Genomic DNA, 22162 nt, shown 5'->3' with positions numbered 1-22162 from the left:
TACTAGTCATAAGAACATATATTTCATTGTATCGCATAGGAATAAACATCATAAACTGAATGAGTACTATATAAAGTATTTGGAAGAGAGGGATTTTAAGTCTCAGAAATATCGACTAAATCTGAATTAATTTGATATTTCTGAGACTAACAGAAGAACATTTAATAGAAAAAATCTCAGCTGAGGGCTGAACATTTTTGTCAACTCCATTTTTATAAGTTTCTACCTTGTATATGAGGTCTGGCGGACAGTTTTAATTGTAGAGAGAAGTGGGAAGGAAGAGTTTTTCATATTTAATAATTTCTATCTCAAAGCATGACTGCCCGCCTAGCTCTCCCCAGACAGTTGAGAGGAAGATCAGGTAGAATATTTAAAAAGTACTTTTTGTTTTGTTTTCTATGTATAATATTGGATATTTTTGTTACTGTTCATATATTTACATGTTAGTAATTTTGATGGCTTTTGGATAATTCCACTCTAGAGGGAGAACTGGTGGGCGGTCCTTCCTGTGACACGACCCTTGAGTGACAGTTCTGTTTGATTGCCTCCAGTACTGTGAGGAAAGGACACGACTCTATGGTGAGGACTGATGGACATACATTATCTGAGAAAAGAAACTACCAGGTAAGATTTATTTTCCTTTTTCCTTATTGGTCAGATAGCTACATTGAACTGTTTAATATGTTGTATTTAACTAGAACCAGCATATTGGATATACCTCAATTTGAAAAATTTGGGTTATAATTTAAAGTACATATATAATGGGTTTGACGGTTTAAATAGTTGGGGACATTTTTCAAAATATGCTTCTAATAAGTGTATATTCTTTTAATGTCAACACAAATTTTCAGGTGTGTGTATATATGTAAAAACTTATATTATCTGATACATAATTTATAACTTTGGCTGGATTCAGAGCTTGCTTTTATACGTATTATTACTGGAAGACTAAACTGAAGTCTTATGCTATATTTAGGGTAATGGAGAATTACAGAAATGTGGACAAAATTGGTTAGAATATAGAAGAAATAGAAATGAAAATCCCAGGATGCTCAGAGACCACACTTTTACTGAATTTGTCATTCACTTCTGTCCTTACAATGCTAGAGTCTTGTTTCTCATTAACTTAGTATCCATCCTCTGTAGTCTAAGGATGCTGAAAGGATGGTTGAAGTGTAATGTTACTGTTTTCTTTTTATTCTATTTTATTTTTCTCCATCACCATTTAGGCGACCTATACCCTTTTCCACCTACCCCTGTCCGTAATCACCACACTGTTGTTCATGCCCATGAGTTCTTTCTCTTTTTGTACCTCTTTTAACTCAATCCCTTCACATTCCTAACCTCCAACCTACTGTTTTCTTTTTGAGCTTTTAAATAAAGGTTAATTATAAAGTTGATGCTATTAAATAGTGATTAAAATAAAACATTTTAATTTAATTTTTTCAAGGAAAATCTACTTTATTCATTTCGTAATAATTCATTGTCAAGTTATTTAATGATTCAGAATACAGAATAATTCAAAGTTCAAAGCTTTAGGCTTTCTGCACAGATACATATCCAACCTCCCTCTCTCCCTTCCATCCACCAAGTTTCATTTCCTCTAGGCCAGTGATGGCGAACTATGACACCGTGAACTCATTTTTTTGGTTGATTTTTCTTTGTTAAATGGCATTTAAATATATAAAACAAATATCAAAAATATAAGTCTTTGTTTTACTGTGGTTGCAAATATCAAAAAATTTCTATATGTGGCACGGCACCAGAGTTAAGTTAGGGTTTTTCAAAATACTGACACGCCGAGCTCAAAAGGTTCGCCATCACTGCTCTAGGATGTGACAGCAATTAGTGTGATAGTAACAGCATTGATTAATCTGCTAATCGTTAATTTTAGCTCAAGTTTTTCTTCCCTCAACTTGGAAAAATGAGGAGTGGAGAAAATCTGTAAATGGATATTCATGTACAATTAGCAGAGTCTGTGATTATAAGACTGACTGATTTGGGCACTACCCCTAATAAAAAAAAACAGTGTCACCCTGACTAGGTGGCTCAGTTGGTTCAAAGTTTGTCCAAAAATGTTGCAGTTCAATTCCTGGTCAGGTTACATACCTAGGTTTCGGGTTTGATCCCTGGTCAGGAGGCAACCAATATATCTGTTTCTCTGTCTCTCATTTTTTCTCTTTTCCTCTCCCTCCCTTTTCCTTCCCCTCTCTCTCTAAAATTAATAATAATTAAAAAAGAAAACATATCCTTGGGTGAGGATTTTAAATAGCACACAAGACAGTTGTCATTTTTTACCTTTCTAGAATTTCCCCTAACTTGATGTCTGAAGTTTCTTGCCAGATCTTTATGATTTTAATAAGCCAGAGTAAATCCTATGAGAAATTGGTTCTTGTAACCTTTTCTGTTCTGAGTTGTTCTCATAGACTTGACTAACATGGCCATTGCTAATTATTTATACTTGCTGTAGCTCCTGCCTCACCACCATTTCCAACTACCTTGACTCATAGTTTCAATTGGTCACACTACTTGGGTTATTGAATCTTTGATAGGTTCTGGTAAGTTATTTTAAGAATATTATGATTCTAGGTTATGTGGCTTTTCGTTATTCATAAACCAGCTTGAAAAGAACTTTGTATCATTTCACAGTATGGTTAATTCATGAATCATATTAATATAGAATTCCAAAATTTTCACTTAAGAAGGGAATAAGATGAGGTTATATTTTACACATGAAGTTATTTCCTAAGTCCTGCTCATTCTACTCTAAAAATAGTTTATATCTTCAGTCACATTACTTACAAATAATCCAGGTTTCTGAGATTACTCAAAAAATGTATCCTAAAAAAAAAAAAAATGTATCCTTGGTTAGGGTTTTTGTGGCTGAAAATATTTTTTATTTTCTTATTTGTTTATTTATTAAATCTTTATTGTTGAAAATATTATATACGTCTCCTTTTTTACCTCATTGACCTCTTCTAGCCTGCCTCCACTACCACCTCTCCACCCCCCAGGTCTTCCCCACCCTATTATGTGTCCATGAGTTATGCATATATGCATACAAATACTTTGGTTAATCTCTTCCCACTCCCCCACCCTCCCCCACCTTCCCTTTGAGATTCCACAGTCGGTTCCAGGCTTCTATGTCTCTGGATCTGTTTTGTTCATCAATTTATTTTGTTAGACTTCACATATGAGTGAGATCATGTGATAATTGTCTTTCTCTGACTGGTTTACTTTGCTTAACATAATACTCTTACCAGTCCCTCCATGTTGTCTCAAAGAGTAAGAGATTCTTCTTTTTTACTGCTGAATAGAATTCCATGGTGTAAATGTATCATAGCTTTTTTATCCACTCATCTACTGATGGGCACTTGGGCTGTTTCCAAATCTTAGCTATTGTAAGTTGTGCTGCTATGACTATAGGGATGCATACATTCTTTCTGATTGGTATTTTGGGTATCTTAGGATATATTCCTGGAAGTGGGATCACTGGGTCAAATGGCAGTTCCATATTTAATTTTTTGAGGATACTCCATACTGTTTTCCATAATGGCTGCACCAGTCTGTATTCTCATCAGCAATGTACTAGGGTTCCCTTTTCTCCACATCCTCAACAGCACTTATCATTTGTTGATTTGTTGATAGTAGCCATTCTGACAGGTGTGAGATGATACCTCATTATCATTTTAATTTGCATTTCTCGGATGATCAGTGACTTAGAGCATTTTTTCATATGTCTCTTGGCCATATGTATGTCTGCTTTGGAGAAGTGTCTATTTAGGTCCTTTGCCCATTTATAAATTGGATTATTTATCTTCCTTTTATTAAGTTCTATGAGTTTCTTATATATATTATCAGATGTATCATTGCCAGATATGTTTTCCCATACCATGGGCTCCCTTTTCATTTGGTTGATGGTGTCCTTTGCTGTGCAGAAGCTTTTTATTTTGATGTAGTCCCATTTGTTTACTTTTTCCTTAGTTTCCTTTGCCCTAGGACAGTGGTCGGCAAACCGCGGCTCGCAAGCCACATGTGCGGCTCTTTGGCTCCTTGAGTGTGGCTCTTCCACAAAATACCACGTGTGGGTGCACACGTACAGTGCGAAGTTGACTTAAAACTTTAAGAAAGTTTATTAAGTTAATTTTTGGGAGCGTTGTGGAGTGAAAGAAGCTATAGTGTCGAGGATTGAGAAAGGTATGTTGAGATGGTTTGGACATACAGAGAGGATGAACGAAAGGAGATAGACGAAACAAGTATACAAGACAGACGAGTGTGGATGGGAGAGTTGGAAGGGGTCGACCTCAGCAAACATACATTTTTAGCAAAGGTCAGCATAGAAGTACTCAAATTAAGTTAATAACAATGTACCTACCTATATAGTTTAAAAAATTTGGCTCTCAAAAGAAATTTCAATCGTTTTACTGTTGATGTTTGGCTCTGTTGACTAATGAGTTTGCCGACCACTGCTCTAGGAAATCTATTTATATAAAAACCCTGGGTGTAACCTCACGACCGAGGCTCGACCAACTGGGAGGAAGTCAGTCCTGCAGGGGTTGTCTTGGCAACGGCTGTGCCCTCCCCAAGCTGTTTCCAGTAAGGGAGAGGTTTGAGGCAGGAACCTGCCCTTGGAGCATGGACCCACTGAGTCCTGGATCGCTTTGCCAAGGACTGTGCCCTCCCCGAGCTGTTTCCCAGAGCTGTTTCCAGTGCGGGCAAGGTTTGAGGCAGGAACCCACCCTCGGAGCCTGGACCCACTGAGTCCTGGGTTGCTTTGCCAAGGACTGCACCCTCCCCGAGCTGTTTCCCGGAGCTGTTTCCTGGGATGGCAAGGTTTGAGGCAGGAACTGGCCCTCGGAGCCTGAAGGCATATCTTTATAAAGTTTTAATACATTATATTAGAGGTCATAGTAGTACTGTTTTACCCACAGCATCTACAGGAATTGCTACAAATTTACTTCTCGGTGGAAGCACCTTTCATTCCCAATGTTAATTACCCATTCCACTAAATGAAACTTAAGTTTCTAGACTCGATATAAACAATGAAGTTGCTAAAACTATTAAAAAGGCCCATCTTCTCATTATTGATGAATGCACCATGGCATCCAGTCATACTATAAATGCCATAGACATATTACTAAGAGAAATTTGAATGTTGTATTTGTTGGGAAAGTTCTCCTTCTTGGAGGGGATTTTAGACAATGTCTCAGTATTGTACCACATGGTATACGATTGGCCATAGTAAAAACAAGTTTAAAGTACTGCAGTGTTTGGGGATGTTTCAGAAAGTTGTCTCTTACAACAAATATGAGATCAGAGGATTCTGCTTATAGTGAATGGTTAGTAAAACTTGGAGATGGCAAACTTGATAGCAGTTTTCATTTAGGATTGGATATTATTGAAATCCCCTGTGAAATGATTTGTAATGGATCTATTATTGAAGCTACCTTTGGAAATACTATATCTATAGATAATATTAAAAATATATCTAAACATGCAATTCTTTGTCCAAAAAATGAGCATTTTCAAAAATTAAATGAAAAAAATTTGGATATAGTTAATGGAGATTTTCACACATGTTTGAGTGATGATTCCATTAATTCCACAGATGATGCTGAAAAGGAAAATTTTCCCATTGAATTTCTTAATAGTATTACTCCTTCAGGAATGCCATGTCATAAATTAAAATTGAAAGTGGGTGCAATCATCATGCTATTGAGAAATCTTAATAGTAAATGGGGTCTTTGTAATGGTACCAAATTTATTATTAGAAGATTATGACCTAATATTATCGAAGCTGAAGTATTAACAGGATCAGCAGAGGGAGAGATTGTTCTGATTCCAAGAATTGATTTGTCCCCATCTGACACTGGCTCCCATTTAAATTGATTCAACGACAGTTTCCCATGATGCCAGCATGTGTGATGACTATTAATAAATCACAAGGACAAACTCTAGACAGAGTAGACATATTCCTAACTAAACCCGTTTTCTCACATGGTCAGTTATATGTTGCTTTCTCTCGAGTTCGAAGAGCATGTGACATTAAAGTTCTAAATACTTCACCACAAAAAATTAGTCAAGCACTCTGAAAGTGTTTTCACTCTTAATGTGGTGTACAGGGAGATATTAGAATAAGTTTAATCACTTTATCAGTCATTGTTTGCAATACTGTTGTTTTTATATCATGTTTTTGTCGTTTTTATATCATGCCTCTGTTATATCCTTTTTATACTGTTTATTTATTAACAAATTTATATATTATTTTCATATACATTTTACTAATTTCCTTTCATCTCTCACACTTCTATTATAGAGAAAGGGCAAATAGCAATATTAAAATATTTCCGCTAGTTAATTCCCTTTTAATGTGCACAAATTTCGTGCACCAGGCTACTAGTCCTATATAATAAGAGAGGAATGTGCTAATTAGCCATTACGCCCTGAGGCGTAAGGACCAATCACCTCACAACCATTTCACAGATCAGCAGCAGGATGGGCCAGTGAGGTACAAGCGGGCTGTGGAGAGCTATAGGAGGGGGCAGGGCAGCAAGCTATGAGAGGGCGAAGGGAGAGCTACAGGAGGGCGGGGCAGCGGGCAGCAGAGAGCTATAGGAGGGGGCAGGGCAGCAAGCAAGCTGGAGGTGGAGAGATACAGGAGAGGGCAGGGCAACAAGCTATGGGGGGTGGTGGGGGGAGCTACTAGAGGATGGGGCAGTGGGCGGAGAGCTACAGGAGGGTGGCAGCGACCTACTGGCGCAGATTCGTGCACAGGGCTACTAGTTTATAAGCATATTGCTACAAGAGATGTCTGAGATTTTTCTGCCTGTGGTTTCTACTAGGATTTTTATAGTTTTATGTCTTGCATTTAAGTAAGTCTCATCCATTTTGAGTTTATTTTTGTGTATGGTGTAACTTGGTGGTCTAGTTTTATTGTTTTGCATGTATCTGTCCAATTTCCCAATACCATTTATTGAAGAGACTGTCTTGACTCCATTGTATGTTCTTGCCTCCTTTGTCAAATATTAATTTAGTGTAATGGCTGGGGTCAATTTCTGGGATCTCTGTTCTATTCCATTGATCTATGTGCCTGTTCTTGTGCCAGTGCCAGGCTATTTTAATGACAGTGCCTTTGTAGTATAGTTTGATATCTGGTATTGTGATCCCTCCAACTTTGTTTTTCTTTCTCAAGATTGCTGCAGCTATTCAGGGTCTTTTTTGATTCCATATAACTTTTTGGAGTATTTGCTCCAGATCTGTGAAATAAGCTGTTGGTATTTTAATAGGGATTGCATTGAACCTGTAGATTGCTTTGAGTAGTACAGACATTTTAATAATTTCACGTCTACCAACCAGTAACATGGACATATTCTTTCACTTGTTTGTATCTTCCTCTATCTCTTTTTTTAACTTCCTGTAGTTTTCCGAGCACAAATCTTTTTCTACTTGGTTAAGTTCATTTCCAGGTATCTTAATTTTTTTGTTGCAACGATAAATGGGATTCTTTGTTTAGTTTCTCTTTCTGATAATTCATTATTTTTAAAAAATATATATTTTATTGAGTTTTTACAGAAAGGAAGGGAGAGGGATAGAGAGTTAGAAACATCGATGAGAAAGAAACATTGATCAGCTGCCTCCTGCACTCTCCCTACTGGGGATGTGCCCGCAACCAAGACCGGAATCGAACCTGGGACCCTTGAGTCCACAGGCTAACACTCTATCCACTGAGCCAAACCGGTTGGGGCTGATAATTCATTGGTGCATAAAAATTCCATTAATTTCTGGGTGTTAATTTTGAATTCTGCTACATTGCCGAATTCATTTATTAAATCTAGTAGTTTTTTGGTGGAGTCTTTACGGTCTTCTATGTACTATATGTCATCTGCAAATAATGAGAGTATTACTCCCTCCTTTCCAATTTGAATGCCTTTTCTTTTAAAAAATTTTTATTATTTATTTATTTTTTGTCTAAAGTTTTACATATGTCTCCTTTTTCCCCAATTGACCCCTTCCCCCCCCTCAACCCCCAGCCATTCCTACCCTGTGCAAGCCCCCACCACCCCAGTGTCTGTGTCCATTGGTTATGCTAATATGCATGCATACAAGTCCTTTGGTTACTCTCTAACCCCCACACCTCTCCTGCCATTTGTCTCTGGATCTATTTTTGTTCATCAAATCAAGTTGATCATTATATCCCACATATGAGTGAAATCATGTGATATTTATCCTTCTCCTACTGTCTTATTTCACTTAGCATCATGCTCTCCAGTTCCATCCATGCTATTGCAAATGGTAAAAGTTCCTTCTTTTTTATAGTGGCGTAATATTCCATTGTGTAGATGTACCACTGTTTTCTAATCCACTCGTCTGCTGATGGGCACTTAGGTTGCTTCCAAATCTTAGCTATTGTAAATTGTGCTGCTATGAACATAGAGGTGCATATATTCTTTCTGATTGTTTCTGGTTTCTTGGTATATATTCCTAGAAGTGGGATTTCAGGGTCAAATGGGAGTTCCATTTTTAACCTTTTGAGGAAACTCCATACTGTTCTCAACAGTGCAGGAGGGTTCCTTTTTCTCCACATCCTCTCCAGCACTTGTCATTTGTTGATTTGTTGATGATAGCCAGTCTGACAGGTGTGCGATGGTACCTCATTGTTGTTTTGATTTGCATCTCTCAGATGATTAGTGACTTTGAGCATATTTTCATGTGTCTCTCGGCCTTCTGTCTGTCCTCTTTTGAAAAGTGTCCAGTTAGGTCCTTTGCCCACTTTTTGATTGGATCGTTTATCTTCCTTTTGTTAAGTTATATGAGTTCTCTGTAAATTTTAGAGATTAAACCCTTATCTGAAATAGCATTGACAAATATGTTCTCCCATGCAGGTGGCTTTCTTGTTGTTTTGTTGCTGGTTTCTTTTGCTGTGCAGAAGCTTTTTATTTTGATGTATTCCCATTTGTTTATTTTCTCCTTAGTATTCATTTCTCTAGTAGCTATGTCGGTAAAGATACTGCTACGACATATGTCTCCTATTTTGCTATCTTTGGATCTTGTAGGATTTTTATGGTTTCCCATCTTACATTTAAGTCCTTTAGCCATTTTGAGTTTGTTTTTGTGTATGGTGTAAGTTGGTGATCTAGTTTCATTTTTTTGCATATATCTGACCAAATTTCCCCACATAATTTATTGAAGAGACTGTTTTGACTTCATTGTATGCTCTTGCCTCCTTTGTCAAATGTTAATTGAGCATAATGGCTTGGGTCGATTTCTGGGTTCTCTGTTCTGTTCCATTGGTCTATATCTGTTCTTGTGCCAATACCACACAGTTTTGAGAACAGTGGCTTTGTAATATAGCTTGATATCTGGTATTGTGATCCCTCCAACTTTGTTCTTCTTTCTCAGGGTTGCTGTGGCTATTCGGGGTCTTTTTTTATTCCAGATGAATTTTTGGAGAGTTTGTTCTATGTCTGTGAAATATGCCATTGGTATTTTGATAGGGATTGCATTGCATCTGTAGATTGCTTTGGGTAGTATGGACATTTTAATGATGTTTATTCTACCAGTTCATGAACTTGGTATGTTCTTCCATTTGTTTATGTCTTCCTCTATCTCTTTTTTCAATGTCCTGTAGTTTTCTGAGTACAGGTCTTTTACCTCCTTAGTTAAATTTATTCCTTGGCATCTTAATTTTTTTGGTACAATGGTAAATGTGATTGTTTTTTTTAGTTTCTCTTTCTGTGAATTTATTATCTATAATAATAAAAACGTAATATGCAAATCGACCGAATGGACGAACAGTAGAACAACCATCCAGACGACCTTCGGGACATAGCCAGGGCTGTGAGGGCCAAGGCAGCATCCAGGGCAGCTGCAAGGGCCTACTCTTGCACAAATTCCATGCATTGAGCCTCTAGTCAGTGTATAAAAAAGCCATAGATTTCTGGGTGTTAATTTTGTATCCTGCTACCTTGCTGAATTCATTTATTAGATGTAGTTGTTTTTTGATGGATTCTTTGGGGTTTTCTATATACATTATCATGTCATTTGCAAATAATGACAGTTTTACTTTTTCTTTTCCAATTTGGATGCTTTTTATTTCTTCTTGTCTTATGGCTATGGCTAGCACTTCCATTACTATATCGAACAGGAGTGGTGAAAGTGGGCATCCCTGCCTTGTATCCATCCTTAGGGGAAATGAGTTTATTTTTTGTCCATTGAGTATGATGTTGGCTGTAGGTTTGTCATATATGGCTTTTATTATGTTAAGGCTCTAGTCCCACTCTGCTGAGAGTTTTTATCAAGAAAGGGTGTTGGATATTGTCAGATGCTTTTTCTGCATCAGTTGATATGATTATGTGATTTATGTCTCTCAGTTTGTTTATGTGATGTATCACATTTATTGATTTGCGGATGTTGTATCATCTTTGCCTCCCTGGAATAAATCCTACTTGGTCATGGTGTATGATCTTTCTAATGTAATGCTGGATCTGATTTGCTAGAATTTTGTTGAGGATTTTAGCATCTATGTTCATCAAGGATATTGGCCTGTAGTTCTCTTTTTTTGTGTGGTGTCTTTATCTGGTTTTGGAATTAGAGTAATGCTGGCTTCATAGAAAGAGCTTGGAAGTGTGCCTTCCTCTCGAATTTTTTGGGATAGGCTGAGGAGGTTAGGTTTTAGTTCTTCTTTGAATGCTTGATAGAACCCCCCTGTTAAGCTATCTTATGTACTGAGCTTAGCCAGCAAAAGCAAGGAAGTAAAAAAGACAAAGACGTCTTTTTTCCCCCCACACTGCATGGCAAGTATAGAACTTCAGGCTTCCTTTCTGGGCACAGTCTCCCACAGCTGTGGTCTTGTATCTAGAGTCCCCTTCGCCAGCAGCCCTGTGGACCCTCTTCCACATTCGAGGGCTACACGGACCCCCAAGGGCCATGGATTTGGTGGAGCGCAGTCTCCCTCTGAAACTCTAGTCTCTACTGCATGCTTTTCTCCCTCGAGCCCGGATCCCAGATCCCACCTCTCTCCAGGCTATCTCTGACTTTCCATTCACATATTGCCTCACCAGTTGTGTTTAATTCACCAATTCCGGGTGGATGTTATTTGATTCAGCTGTTTCTTCTATCTATTCTGTGAGAAGGTGCAGGACCCTTTCACGTTTTAGCCGCCACCATGTCTCCCCTTGGACAAACTCTTTAGGTGCCCATGGCCAGGGAGGCTGGAGTCTCCGTGTTCATGGGTTCACAGGTCAAACAGCTGGTCCCTGGGAATTGTGTTTGTATGGTCCCGGGAGGCATCAAAGGTCTTCTTGGTTGAAGGTAAGACTGGGCTCCCAATCACAGCCGCTCTCCCCTTCAAGATGGTGCGGTCTCTGTGGCAGAGCAGCCACTCTGGGAGAGATTTCAGCAGTATTAGAGGCTGCCTGGCCATGGGAGCCTGGTCCACCAGTCCCCAACAGTCCTGTGGAATATAGCTGTCCCTCATTCACAAATTCAGACACTCCCGGCATGTCCACCCACTTTCCTTTCACTCTCTCACTCACACACTGTCTTGCAGCCTACTGTCCCATCTGCCACCATCTTGGATCTCTCTCTTTCTTCTTCTTGTCTGATTGCTGAGGCTCGCACTTCCAGTGATATGTTGAATAAGAGTGATGAAAGCAGACAGCTGGTCATGTTCCTGTTTTTAGAGGAAATAGTTTTAGTTTTTGCCCATTGACTATGATGTTGGCTGTGGGTTTGTCATATATGGCCTTTATTATGTTGAGGTATGATCCCTGTATTCCCATTTTGCTGAGAGTTTTTATCAAAAACTAGAGTCCCAGTATACGGATTTGTGCACTGGTGCTGTCCCTCAGCCTGGCCTGCAGGGATTGGCCCGAAACCAGCAGTCTGACATCCCCCACGGGGTCCTGGATTGCAAGAGGGTGCAGGCTAGGCTGAGGAGCCCCACCAGTGTACGAATCCATGCACCAGATCTCTAGTATGGGTATAAGATCTCTAGTATGGGTTAATCTGTTCCTGCCCTCTTCCCTCTCCCTTTTCTCTGAGATTCATCAGTCTGTTCCATGTTTCCATGCCTGTGCATTGAGCATCTGCCCCCTGGTGGTCAGTGTGCATCAATCTAATGATTGAACGGTCACTTAGGCTTTTATATATATAGACTAGAGGCCTGGTGCACGAAATTCATGCACTCGGGGGGAGGTGTCTCTCAGCCCAGTCTGCGCCCTCTTGCAGTGCGGGAGCCCTCGGGGGATGTCCGACTGATGGCTTAGGCCCGCTCCCACCTAAGCCATAAGTTGGACATCCTTAGTACTACTGCAGAGGTGGGAGAGGCTCCTGCCACCGCTGCTCCACTCGCCATCCATGAACCCAGCTTCTGGCTGAGCGGCGCTTCTCCAGTGGGAGTGCACTGACCACCAGGGGACAGCTCTTGCGTTGAGCACCTGCCCCTGGTGGTCAGTGTGCATCATAGTGACTGATCATTCCACCGTTTGGGTGATTTGCCTATTACCCTTTTATTATATACACTAGAGGCCCCGTACACAAAAATTTGTGCACTCGCGGGGGGAGGTCTCTCAGCCCGGCCTGTGCCCTCTCGCAGTCTGGGACCCCTCGGGAGATAACAACCTGCTGGCTTAGGTCTGCTCCTGGGTGGCAGAGTGCAGGCCCAATCCCTAGGTGCAGCCCCTGGTCGGGCTCAGAGCAGGGCCGATTGGGGAGTTGGGGTGCCACCCCCTGTCATGCACAGAGCAGGGCGGATTAGGAGGTAGCGATGCCACCCTCAGTCACGCTCAGGGTAGGGCCGATTGGGGGGTTGGAGCACTGCTCCCTGTCACACTCAGCGCAGGGCCGATGGGGAGGTTATGGCTCTACCCTGTCACAAACAGAGCAGTGCCCGTGGGGGGGTGGGGGGTTGGGGCGCCGCACCCTGTCACACACAGAGCCGCAGGGTGATCAGGGGGTTGGGGAGCTCCCCCCTATCAGGCACAGAGCAGGGCCGATCAGGGGGTTTGGGCGCTGCCCCCTGTCACGCTGATCCCAGTGCCGGGAGGCCTCACGGCTCCGCTGATCCCGGTGCTGGGAGGCATATAACCCTTTTACTATATAGGGTAGAGGCCTGGTGCATGGGTGGGGGCTGGCTGGTTTGCCCTGAAGGGTGTCCTGGATCAGGGTGGGGTCCCCACTGGGGTGCCTGGCAAGCCTGGGTGAGGGGTTGATGGCTGTTTGCAGCTGGTCACACACCCTTCAGGGTGGGAGTCCCCACTGGGGTGCCTGGCCAGCCTGGATGAGGGGATGATGGCTGTTTGCAGCTGGTCACACACCCTTCAGGGTGGGGGTCCCCACTGGGGTGCCTGGCCACTCTGGGTGAGGGGCTGAGGGCCGTTTTCAGGCTGACCGGCGACTGAAGCTCCCAACCTCTGCTTTTTTTCTTCTTTTTTTTTTTCTTCTGGGATTTATTTACCTGCTATAATTGAAACTTTGTTGCCGTCACTGGCGCTCCTAGCTCTGAGGCCGAGGCTGGCTGAAAGCAGGTATCTGGAGTTTGTTTGGCTTCTATAATTGAAACTTTGTTGCTTTTGGAGCTATTGCTTTCGGAGCTTAGAGCAGGCCACAGCAGGCAGGGAACCTTGGCTTCCTCCATCACTGGAGCAAGCAAGCCTCCTGCTTGCTTCAGCTGTGTGGCTGTCGGCCGCTATCTTTGTTGGCAGTTAATTTGCATATCTCACTGATTAGCCAGTGGGAAGCATAGCGGAGGTATGGTTAATTACAGTTTTTGTCTTTTATTAGATAGGATATATATGTATGTATGTACACACGCGCGCGCGCATAAAACTAGAGGCCCGGTGCGTGAAATTCATGCACGGGGGTTGGGAGGTTGTGGTCCCCTCAGCCCAGCCTGCACCCTCTCCAATCTGGGACCCCTCAGGGGATATCTGACTGCTGGGATCGGGCCTAAACCAGCAGTCGGACATCCCTCTCACAATCCTGAACCGCTGGCTCCTAATCGCTCACGTGCCTGCCTGCCTGGTTGCCCCTAACGGCCTGATCACCCCTAACTGCCCCCTTGCTGCTGGCCAGGTTGCCCCCAACTGCTCCCTCCAACCCCCCCCCCCCACCCCCCACCGGCCTAGTCGCCCCTCACTGCCCTCCATCCACCTAATCGCCCCCAGCTGCAACCCCACACTCCCGCTGGCTTGGTTGCCCCTAACTGTCCCCCCCCCCCCCCCCGTGCCGGCCTGGTCACCCCAAACTGCCCCCCCCCCCCCCACTGGCCTGATCACCCCTCACAGCCTCCCTTCTGGCCTGGTCGCCCCATGCAGCCTGCTGTTAAGTCGTTTGGTTTTCCCTCATTAACCCCCCTGTCGGCCTGGTTATAGGCAACCATCTTGTGAGGGTGTGAGGGTCAGTTTGCATATTATGTCTTTATTATATAGGCTCATTGAAGTTATATATATATATATGTAAAGTGCTTTGAGCAGTACTTACTTGGCAAACACTAAATACATATTAGTGCTTAATTGTACCACGCTCGCTGTCTTAGACTGAGTATATAGGCTGTGCACTGTTCAGCTCATTCCAAGTACATATTCCCATGGACTACAGTGCAATCCAGTGGCTCTAAGTAGTATAATTCTTCTAGTGGAATTTTGTGATAGAAAAGAGACATATTGTCCCATTGGATTAAATTATAACTCTGAATACTTGAAATACTCTCAAAACACCTTTTTTTTTTTTTATTTTAAGCAAAATGTATTCTAACTTGAAAAAAAATTGGGAAGTTGAAAAAAAATTGTTTAAATCTCCCAACCCTCGTCTACTACTTCCCATAGTTAGAATGAAGGTTTCTGGTAGTCTATTAGGTATTTTGGAAGTGGTTGTCAACTTCAGTAGGAAAAGGCATAAAACAATTTTTATTAACATATGTTTCAGAACTGTAAAATTTCAAATTAATTTTTTAATAGTTTAAAAAATAGTTTATATACTCAAAGTTTTTGCATGCTGTATTGGTCAGTTAGTGTCAAATAACATTCAGGTAATAGCATGCATGGAGTAAGATGAGGACACATTCATGTTATGAGCCTACTCCTTGCCAGGCAGTTATTCTAGATCCCATGGAGACAGAAGTAAACAAAGAAACAAACAAAAAAATCTATTCTTACGGAGTTGACATTTTATTCTGTTTATTTTATTTGTGTGTGTGAGAGAGAAAGAGAGAGAATTTTTTTAAGAGTTTATTTGAGCCAAAGCGATGGATGACATGCTGATAAGCAAGATCTCAAATGCTTCCATGGAACTGACATTTTAAAGCATAGAAAGCCATTAAACAAACAAATAAAATGCATTATAAGTTATATGCTAATATATTATGCAGAAAAAAATTAAAGTAGGAAAGGGGATAGTGTGCCTAAGGGTTTGGGGAAAAGGATAGTGTAATTTTAAATAGAATAAACAGGGAAATCCTCACTAATATGCCTCAATGTCTGAAGGAAGATGATATAATTATCTAGGAGGAAGAACAATCCTAAAGAATATAAGTACAAAGTCCTGGAGACAGTAGCATGCCTTATTTGAGAAACAGCAGGGGAGGGGTTCAGTGTAGAACACAGTAAAATAAGAGGGAAATGGTAAGAGAGGACAGGTAATGAAGGGTAAGTTCACTCAGGCCTTGGAGGCCATAGTAATGGTACAAGAATCCATTGTAAATGTTTTGCCTCTACATTATCTCTTTTTTTTGTTAATCCTCACTCGAGGATATTTTTCTATTGATTTTTATAGAGAGTGGAAGGGAAGGAGAGAGAGACAGAGAGAAAGACAGACAGACCGACATGGATGTGAGAGAAACACATTGATTGGTTGCCTTCCGCACACACCCCATGACGGTGTCTGCAGCCAAGGTACATGCCCTTGACTGGAATCGAACCCAGGACCCTTCAGTCTGCAGGGCATTGCTCTATCCACTGTGCCAAACCGGTTAGGACACACCTCTACTCTCTTTGATTTGTGATGTTCCTTTAATCTGAGCATCAAATGAATAAAGTATATGAGTACAAATGTAATATCTAGCACATTACATAGTAGATGCTCAATGAATGTTGATTAAATTAATTTATATGGCAAGATGTTTAGAAGTATTTTAAAGGTCCTGTGTTCCCTTGCTGAAGGAATACTTTTCATTTGCAACTGCTTTATATAGCATAATTCAGCATTCTGATATTCCTCTGTATTTCATTTACTATTTTAATATATTTTGCACCTTCATTGTGTTAGTGAATAGATGCTATCTTTAAAGAACTTAAATAAGAATCTATTTTTATTAGTCTTAGTATTGATAATAGAATCTATTTTTTTGGCATCATTAATTTACTGTTATAAAACAAGTATTTACATTTTCATAAAAGTGAATAAATCTTATTAAGTCCTATATGTAGATTGATTTCTTTAAAAGTCTAAATTTTTCTCTGTCATTTTGTTTGAATTTGCTTTTACCAAAAGTTATCCCTGGTTTTTAAAAAGCTTACTGATCTAATTTTAGGAATTTAAATACATCCACGAAGTCATCTGCCATTCTCCTAATATTTAAAGACAAAGTACTGCTTATTTAATTTTAGTTCTCAACTCTAACTTACTGCTCATAGGCATACCAATTATAGTGGGTTTTTTAGTTAATATATGGTTTTGTGCTTTTTTCTATGGATTAGTATTTTCTGAGTTATTAGAGTTTTGGTTTTAGGCTAATGCACTTACCTTTTAAAGCTTATATACTAGTATAAGTGATTAAATTTTAATGTGTATAAGGCGTATTGATACAAGCAATTTTTAATTTTTAGAAAACCACAGAATCTGTTTCTTCAAGTTGAAATGTATACAACATACTTTCCTACATCAAAGTCAAACTAATAGAGGCATTTATAGACTTTGTTAACACTGTATAGAGAATTTTTAGATTTGGGGGGTACATTTAAAGGGATGGTTTTGGGGGATATATGAGTAAAGCAGCTTCAGACTACAGATTTCAGTAAACGGTCTTTGGATTAGGAAGAATGATGTTTTCTCTTTATGTTCTCTCTCCATCTTTTGTTAGATATGGTGTACCCTGTCCTTTTGAATGAGACCGCTTACAAAATATTTCTATAAATCCTGGAACTATCAGGATATTTGCCTACTCTCCAAAATAGTGATTGTGAATATGTTCATTTAGGCCCCTAGTTTTCTGCTGAATTACATTTCCAACCAGAGTCATATGTTTCCTGTGCATCTACCTGTTAACTTCATTTTTAGTATTTATTAAGGCTTTTCTTGCACATTGGGGCATTCTGCATTTGCTAAGAGTATGAAATTACTTACTTTCATTTCCATGCTATCAATACAAGTTGATGAATTTATCTGTTCTACCTTTAAAATTTAACCCTTCACTTTTCTTAGATCCATTCTAAGCAGATTCATAAACTATTTATTATACATTTATCATATTGTAAATATCAAGCCACAGTATTCTAGAACTAGTAGGACTTCAAGAGTAATATGGTTCTTACATAAGGAGTGGAAGATCATTTGTTCTTTTTCTAAAGATTTCCAAATATTAAGTTCTTTGTTCTTTGAGAAACTAGATTTCTTTTTCCTGTCCACTCTTATGTGCTCTTTTCTTTTTTATTTAAGCCCATTTCTTTTTTATTTTACTTTAGTGTTTTTCCATAATGAAATAAAATTTGGATTATTTATAATAGTTGTGGAACATGATTGGTAGCTCAGAATCCAAATACCAAAAAATACTACCAAAATAAAAATTCCTTGGGCTATAAATATTTCTAGGTGATACTATTTAATCTTTGAATAGGAATATACTAGTTCCATAGAACTTGGGCAATCTCTCAGTGAAAGACCTGTTAGCCTTTTCCTCTAAAGGGCAATAATAGAAATGCCTGATTATCTTCCGATATTATGGCTTCTCATGATTTGTTTCAAATCTTGATAGACTACCTCTTGATAAAGGCAGATAAATGTTAATGGCTGTTGGCTGTGATTTTATTAATTGGTTTCTGCCTACTTTGTAGACACCAGAGAACGTGTGTGTATGTGATAGTAAATGTGGTATTGAGAAGGAAAAGTAAACAGTAAGTCAGATTGTCTATTCAGCAATCAGAGTAGAACCTCCATTAGAAAAGAGTAAAAAAGGAACAGTGCAGCCTTCCTCCCCACCCCACCTCCCACCCCCCACACACAAACACATATGTTGGCACTTTATCCTTGATAATACAAGGTGAGTACAAACTCTGTTACTAGAAGTGAAAAAAATCTCTGTGGAAAAGTCTTCATATATTAGTGTTGTGAAATAGTTGATTTTATTATGGTTCACATGTGTCAGCATATTAACAGTAAATCTCCTGGCTACAGAATCCATAAGAAAATATTGCCATTAGGAATTTGTTATTCTTGTAACCCAGTTTTTAGACGTATCCTACATATTTAATGCTGCAATATCTATTTAGGTAATTTATAATGAAATTTAGAGTTTTAGAATCTTGTTATAATCATCCAAATTCCTTAAAGAATTAAATTATGTTCTTTATATTTAGAAAAAACTCAAAAATATTAGTTCATGTGGAATATGGAAACAGTAATTACTTTTTTTAAAAAAAATCCTCACCCAAGTATATTTTTCCCATTGATTTTTTGGTTTTTTTAATTTTTATTTTTTGAGAGAGAGAGAGAGGAGAGGGGAAGGATCAGGGGCAGAAAGAGAGACATCTATGTGAGAGAGACACATTGATTGGTTGCCTCCCACACCCACCCCTCCTGGGTCTGGGAATTGAGCCTGCAGCTGAGAGACAGTTTAACCACTGAGCCACACCAGCCAGGCCAGTAATTACTTTTTAATTGGTGTAATAGTCCTTTCAGCACAATTTAAAAAAAAATTAATGTATCTTATTCTAAAATAGATACAATCAGTCTGGTAGAGACTGGCTTTTGTTTCATATAATTCTATCCAGTCCATTCTCATTCTTTTACTGTAGAGATCTTTTTAACATGCACAAATATTTAATTGTGGCCTCCTACTTACCATTGTTCACTACAAAATAAGCCCTGTCCCTTCCCCCCTTTTTTTGCCCCCTACTGCTTCTCCTATCATGAAGCTTAGAGTTTGGGGAGAATACATACAGTAATTATTAGTTGCACATGTGGGAGTAACTGCATTATAGTGGCTAAAGAGGAGGACTCTAACATTGTCTGGATTCACATCCCATCTGTCACTTATCAGATATGGAACCTTGGGCAATATACCCAACTATGCTGGTTCTCATCTAAAAATGAGGACTACATATGTAAATGCACATTCATGGTTTTATTTTCTGTGGTTTCAGTTACCTGCGGTCAACCATAGTCAAGAAACATTAAATGGAAAATTTCAGAAATAAGCAACTTATAAGTTTTAAGTTGCATGCTGTTTTGAGTAGCATAATGAAATCTCAGGCTGTTTCATTCCATCCTTCCTGGGATGTGAATTATCCCTTTGCCCAGCATATCCACTACCCAACTGTTAGTCACTTAGTAGACATCATGGTTATCAGATCATTTATGAGAGAGAGGCGAGAGAGACAGACCACATTTACATAACTTTTATTACAGTATATTGTTTAATTCTGTTTTATTATGTTATTAATTTCTTACTGTGCCTAATTTATAAATTAAGTTTTATCATAAGTATGTATGTATAGGAACAAAACAGTGTGTATAAATTTTGGTACTCTCTAAGGTTTTAGGTATCCATTGGGGGGGTCTTGGAGCATATTCCCTGTGCATAAGGGGGGAAGGGCTACTGTACTAAGTAAGCGTTGAGGATTGCATATGAGTAAATACATTTTAAAACATTTAGGATATATTGCCTGGCATATAGTAAGTGATCAAGAAGAGTTATTTTTTTCAATGACTGTGTAAAGCAGGGATCCTAACTTAGTGTGAAAGTTTCAGAGAATGGGAGACAAAGCATTCTAAATAGAGGTATCAGGATTATGCAAAGGCCCTGAGGTGGAATGAAACTTGTGTTTGATTTACTGAGGTGTGACAGCAGTTTAGTGTGGCAGTAGACCTGTGGAGAGAGTTAAGGTCAAAGAGATTACCTAAGGCAGCGGTTCTCAACCTGTGGATCTCGACCCCTTTGGGGGTCAAATGACCCTTTCACAGTGGTCGCCTAAGACCATCGGAAAACACATATATAATTACATATTGTTCTTGTGATTAATCACTATGCTTTAATTATGTTCAATTTGTAACAATGAAAATACATCCTGCATATCAGATATTTACATTACGATTCATAACAGTAGCAAAATTACAGTTATGAAGTAGCAACGAAAATAATTTTATGGTTGGGGGTCACCACAACATGAGGAACTGTTTTAAAGGGTCTCGGCATTAAGAAGGTTGAGAACCACTGACCTAGGGCCTTTTGTAAGGAATATTACTGATTTGGCAAGCTGTTGAAACATTCCAATCAGTAGGGCCATGACAGTTATTTTAAAAATTCACTTTGGCTGATATGGGAAAGTAGATTTAAGGGGAATAAGAATGGTTAAAAAAATGTTCAGAGGATATTGGAGATATGCTAGGAAGTGACAAAGATGGAAAGATAGGATGATTTCAATCAATATTTAGTGTTAGTCTGATCAGCGTGGAGTTTCACTTTTTGCAGATCACCAGGGTTACATATGGCATTTTTCAGAGATGAATAGGAACAACTAGGAATAACCCAAATTAAACTGAGGCATAAGGTTTGTGTTGGATTTTCAGATTATTGTTGTTGCAGCGTTGTTTTAAGGTCATGAGCTCAGGAATCTTGGTCTGTATCCTGTAGGTGGGGAAATTAACAAGACATGAGAACAGGAAAGTGACAAAGTCAATGTAGTAGTTATTAATATGGCACAACAATAAAGTTAGTCAAGGGAAGTCTTGCTTAGTTCATCATCTAGATTTTTGTACCTGGTTTGTCTGCTAATACTCTTGCCCTCTTTTAACCTGGCAAAAGTTCGGCCTACTTTTCCTTACCCAATTATCACTGTCCTTACAGACTTCTTCCATGTTGGCTATATTGAAAAGTTTTGTTGTTTCTTAGGCTTTCTCTCACTTCTGAGCACTTGTGCATGCTGTCTCATGCCAAAGTTAGCTCCCACTCCATGCACTTGTATTTCCTTTTTTATCAAGGTTTTGCTCACCCAAACATTACTTCTTTTATAATAAAATCTTTCTGTCTGTTTCCCTCAAAGTTAGATATTCCCTTATTTGTGTTCCCAAAGCACTTGTATAGATTTTTATTTGTAATTGTTTATTTATAGGTCTGTCTCCTAGCTAGACTGTGAGTTAAGACTTGGGACTGTTACCTATTAGTTTTTCTCTTCATCAACACAATTTCTAGCATCCTCAGCATGTTTGTTGAAATATGAAGGAAGACCAGTCAGAAAGCTAAAAAAAATCTAGTCTAGAATTTAAACTAAGATGATAATAGGAAGAATGTCAAAAACAGATGTGAAAGCCACTCTAAAGAAAGAATAGAACGTGATGGATGTGCAGAACAAAGCAGGAGAAAGTAATCAGGAAGTAAGTTTTAAATATTGCTGATTTAGTTTATTGAATTGTACTTCTGAGGTAGAAATGTTAGCAGCACTTTAAAATATGCTGCTAGAATCTTGAGTTAAGACTGAAGATAGATTTTGAAATCAAGCTACATTTGTTTGCTGTCAGGAAAAGGACCACTCCATCATAAGGGGTCTGTGTGTGTACACCTCTCTCTCTCTCTCTCTCTCTCTCTCTCTCTCTCTCTCTCTCTCTCTCTCTCTTCCTCTTTGAAATCAATAAAAAAATATTTTTTTAAAAAGGTAAAAAAATATATCAAGTTTGTGGCTTTGCAAATTCTTTTTCTGAGATTATTTTGATTTACTGCATTGGCTTTGAAATACTGTATTTAGATGTTGAGAATGTCATATCTTAAGAATTTCTAGCTAGTCCAAGTTAAATAATGAAGTGTGTTCTCTCTCTCTCTCTCTCTCTCTCTCTCTCTCTCTCTCTCTCTCTCTCTCGTTAGTTCCTGTGTAGTCAAAGGAAAGAAAAATGTCATTTAAATGTTTTAGATCTGTGTTCAAGATGTTCTTAAGAAACATTGCTTTTGGGATATACA

At 39.2% G+C, this 22162-nt stretch overlaps 1 protein-coding gene across 17 annotated transcripts in view; it reads left to right on the top strand.

The window, feature by feature from the left end:
- Nucleotides 1–22162, top strand: part of CNOT2 (CCR4-NOT transcription complex subunit 2) — a 118621-nt gene that overhangs the window by 43532 nt on the left and 52927 nt on the right. For 9 of the 17 annotated variants that reach the window (XM_036300495.1, XM_036300484.1, XM_036300492.1 and 6 more), the window contains one exon: nucleotides 552–624. The exons of 2 other annotated variants lie outside the window; for them this stretch is intronic. In XM_036300495.1, coding sequence (XP_036156388.1) covers nucleotides 552–624 — 73 coding nt within the window. Of the gene's footprint in view, nucleotides 1–481; nucleotides 625–22162 lie in introns of all 17 variants that reach the window. 6 more of the 17 variants (XM_036300486.1, XM_036300488.1, XM_036300487.1 and 3 more) reach the window with 1 other exon arrangement.

Source organism: Myotis myotis, unplaced genomic scaffold, assembly GCF_014108235.1.
Source record: "Myotis myotis isolate mMyoMyo1 unplaced genomic scaffold, mMyoMyo1.p scaffold_m19_p_3, whole genome shotgun sequence".
Taxonomy (NCBI): domain Eukaryota; kingdom Metazoa; phylum Chordata; class Mammalia; order Chiroptera; family Vespertilionidae; genus Myotis; species Myotis myotis.
This window is presented reverse-complemented; position numbering and strand designations above follow the sequence as displayed.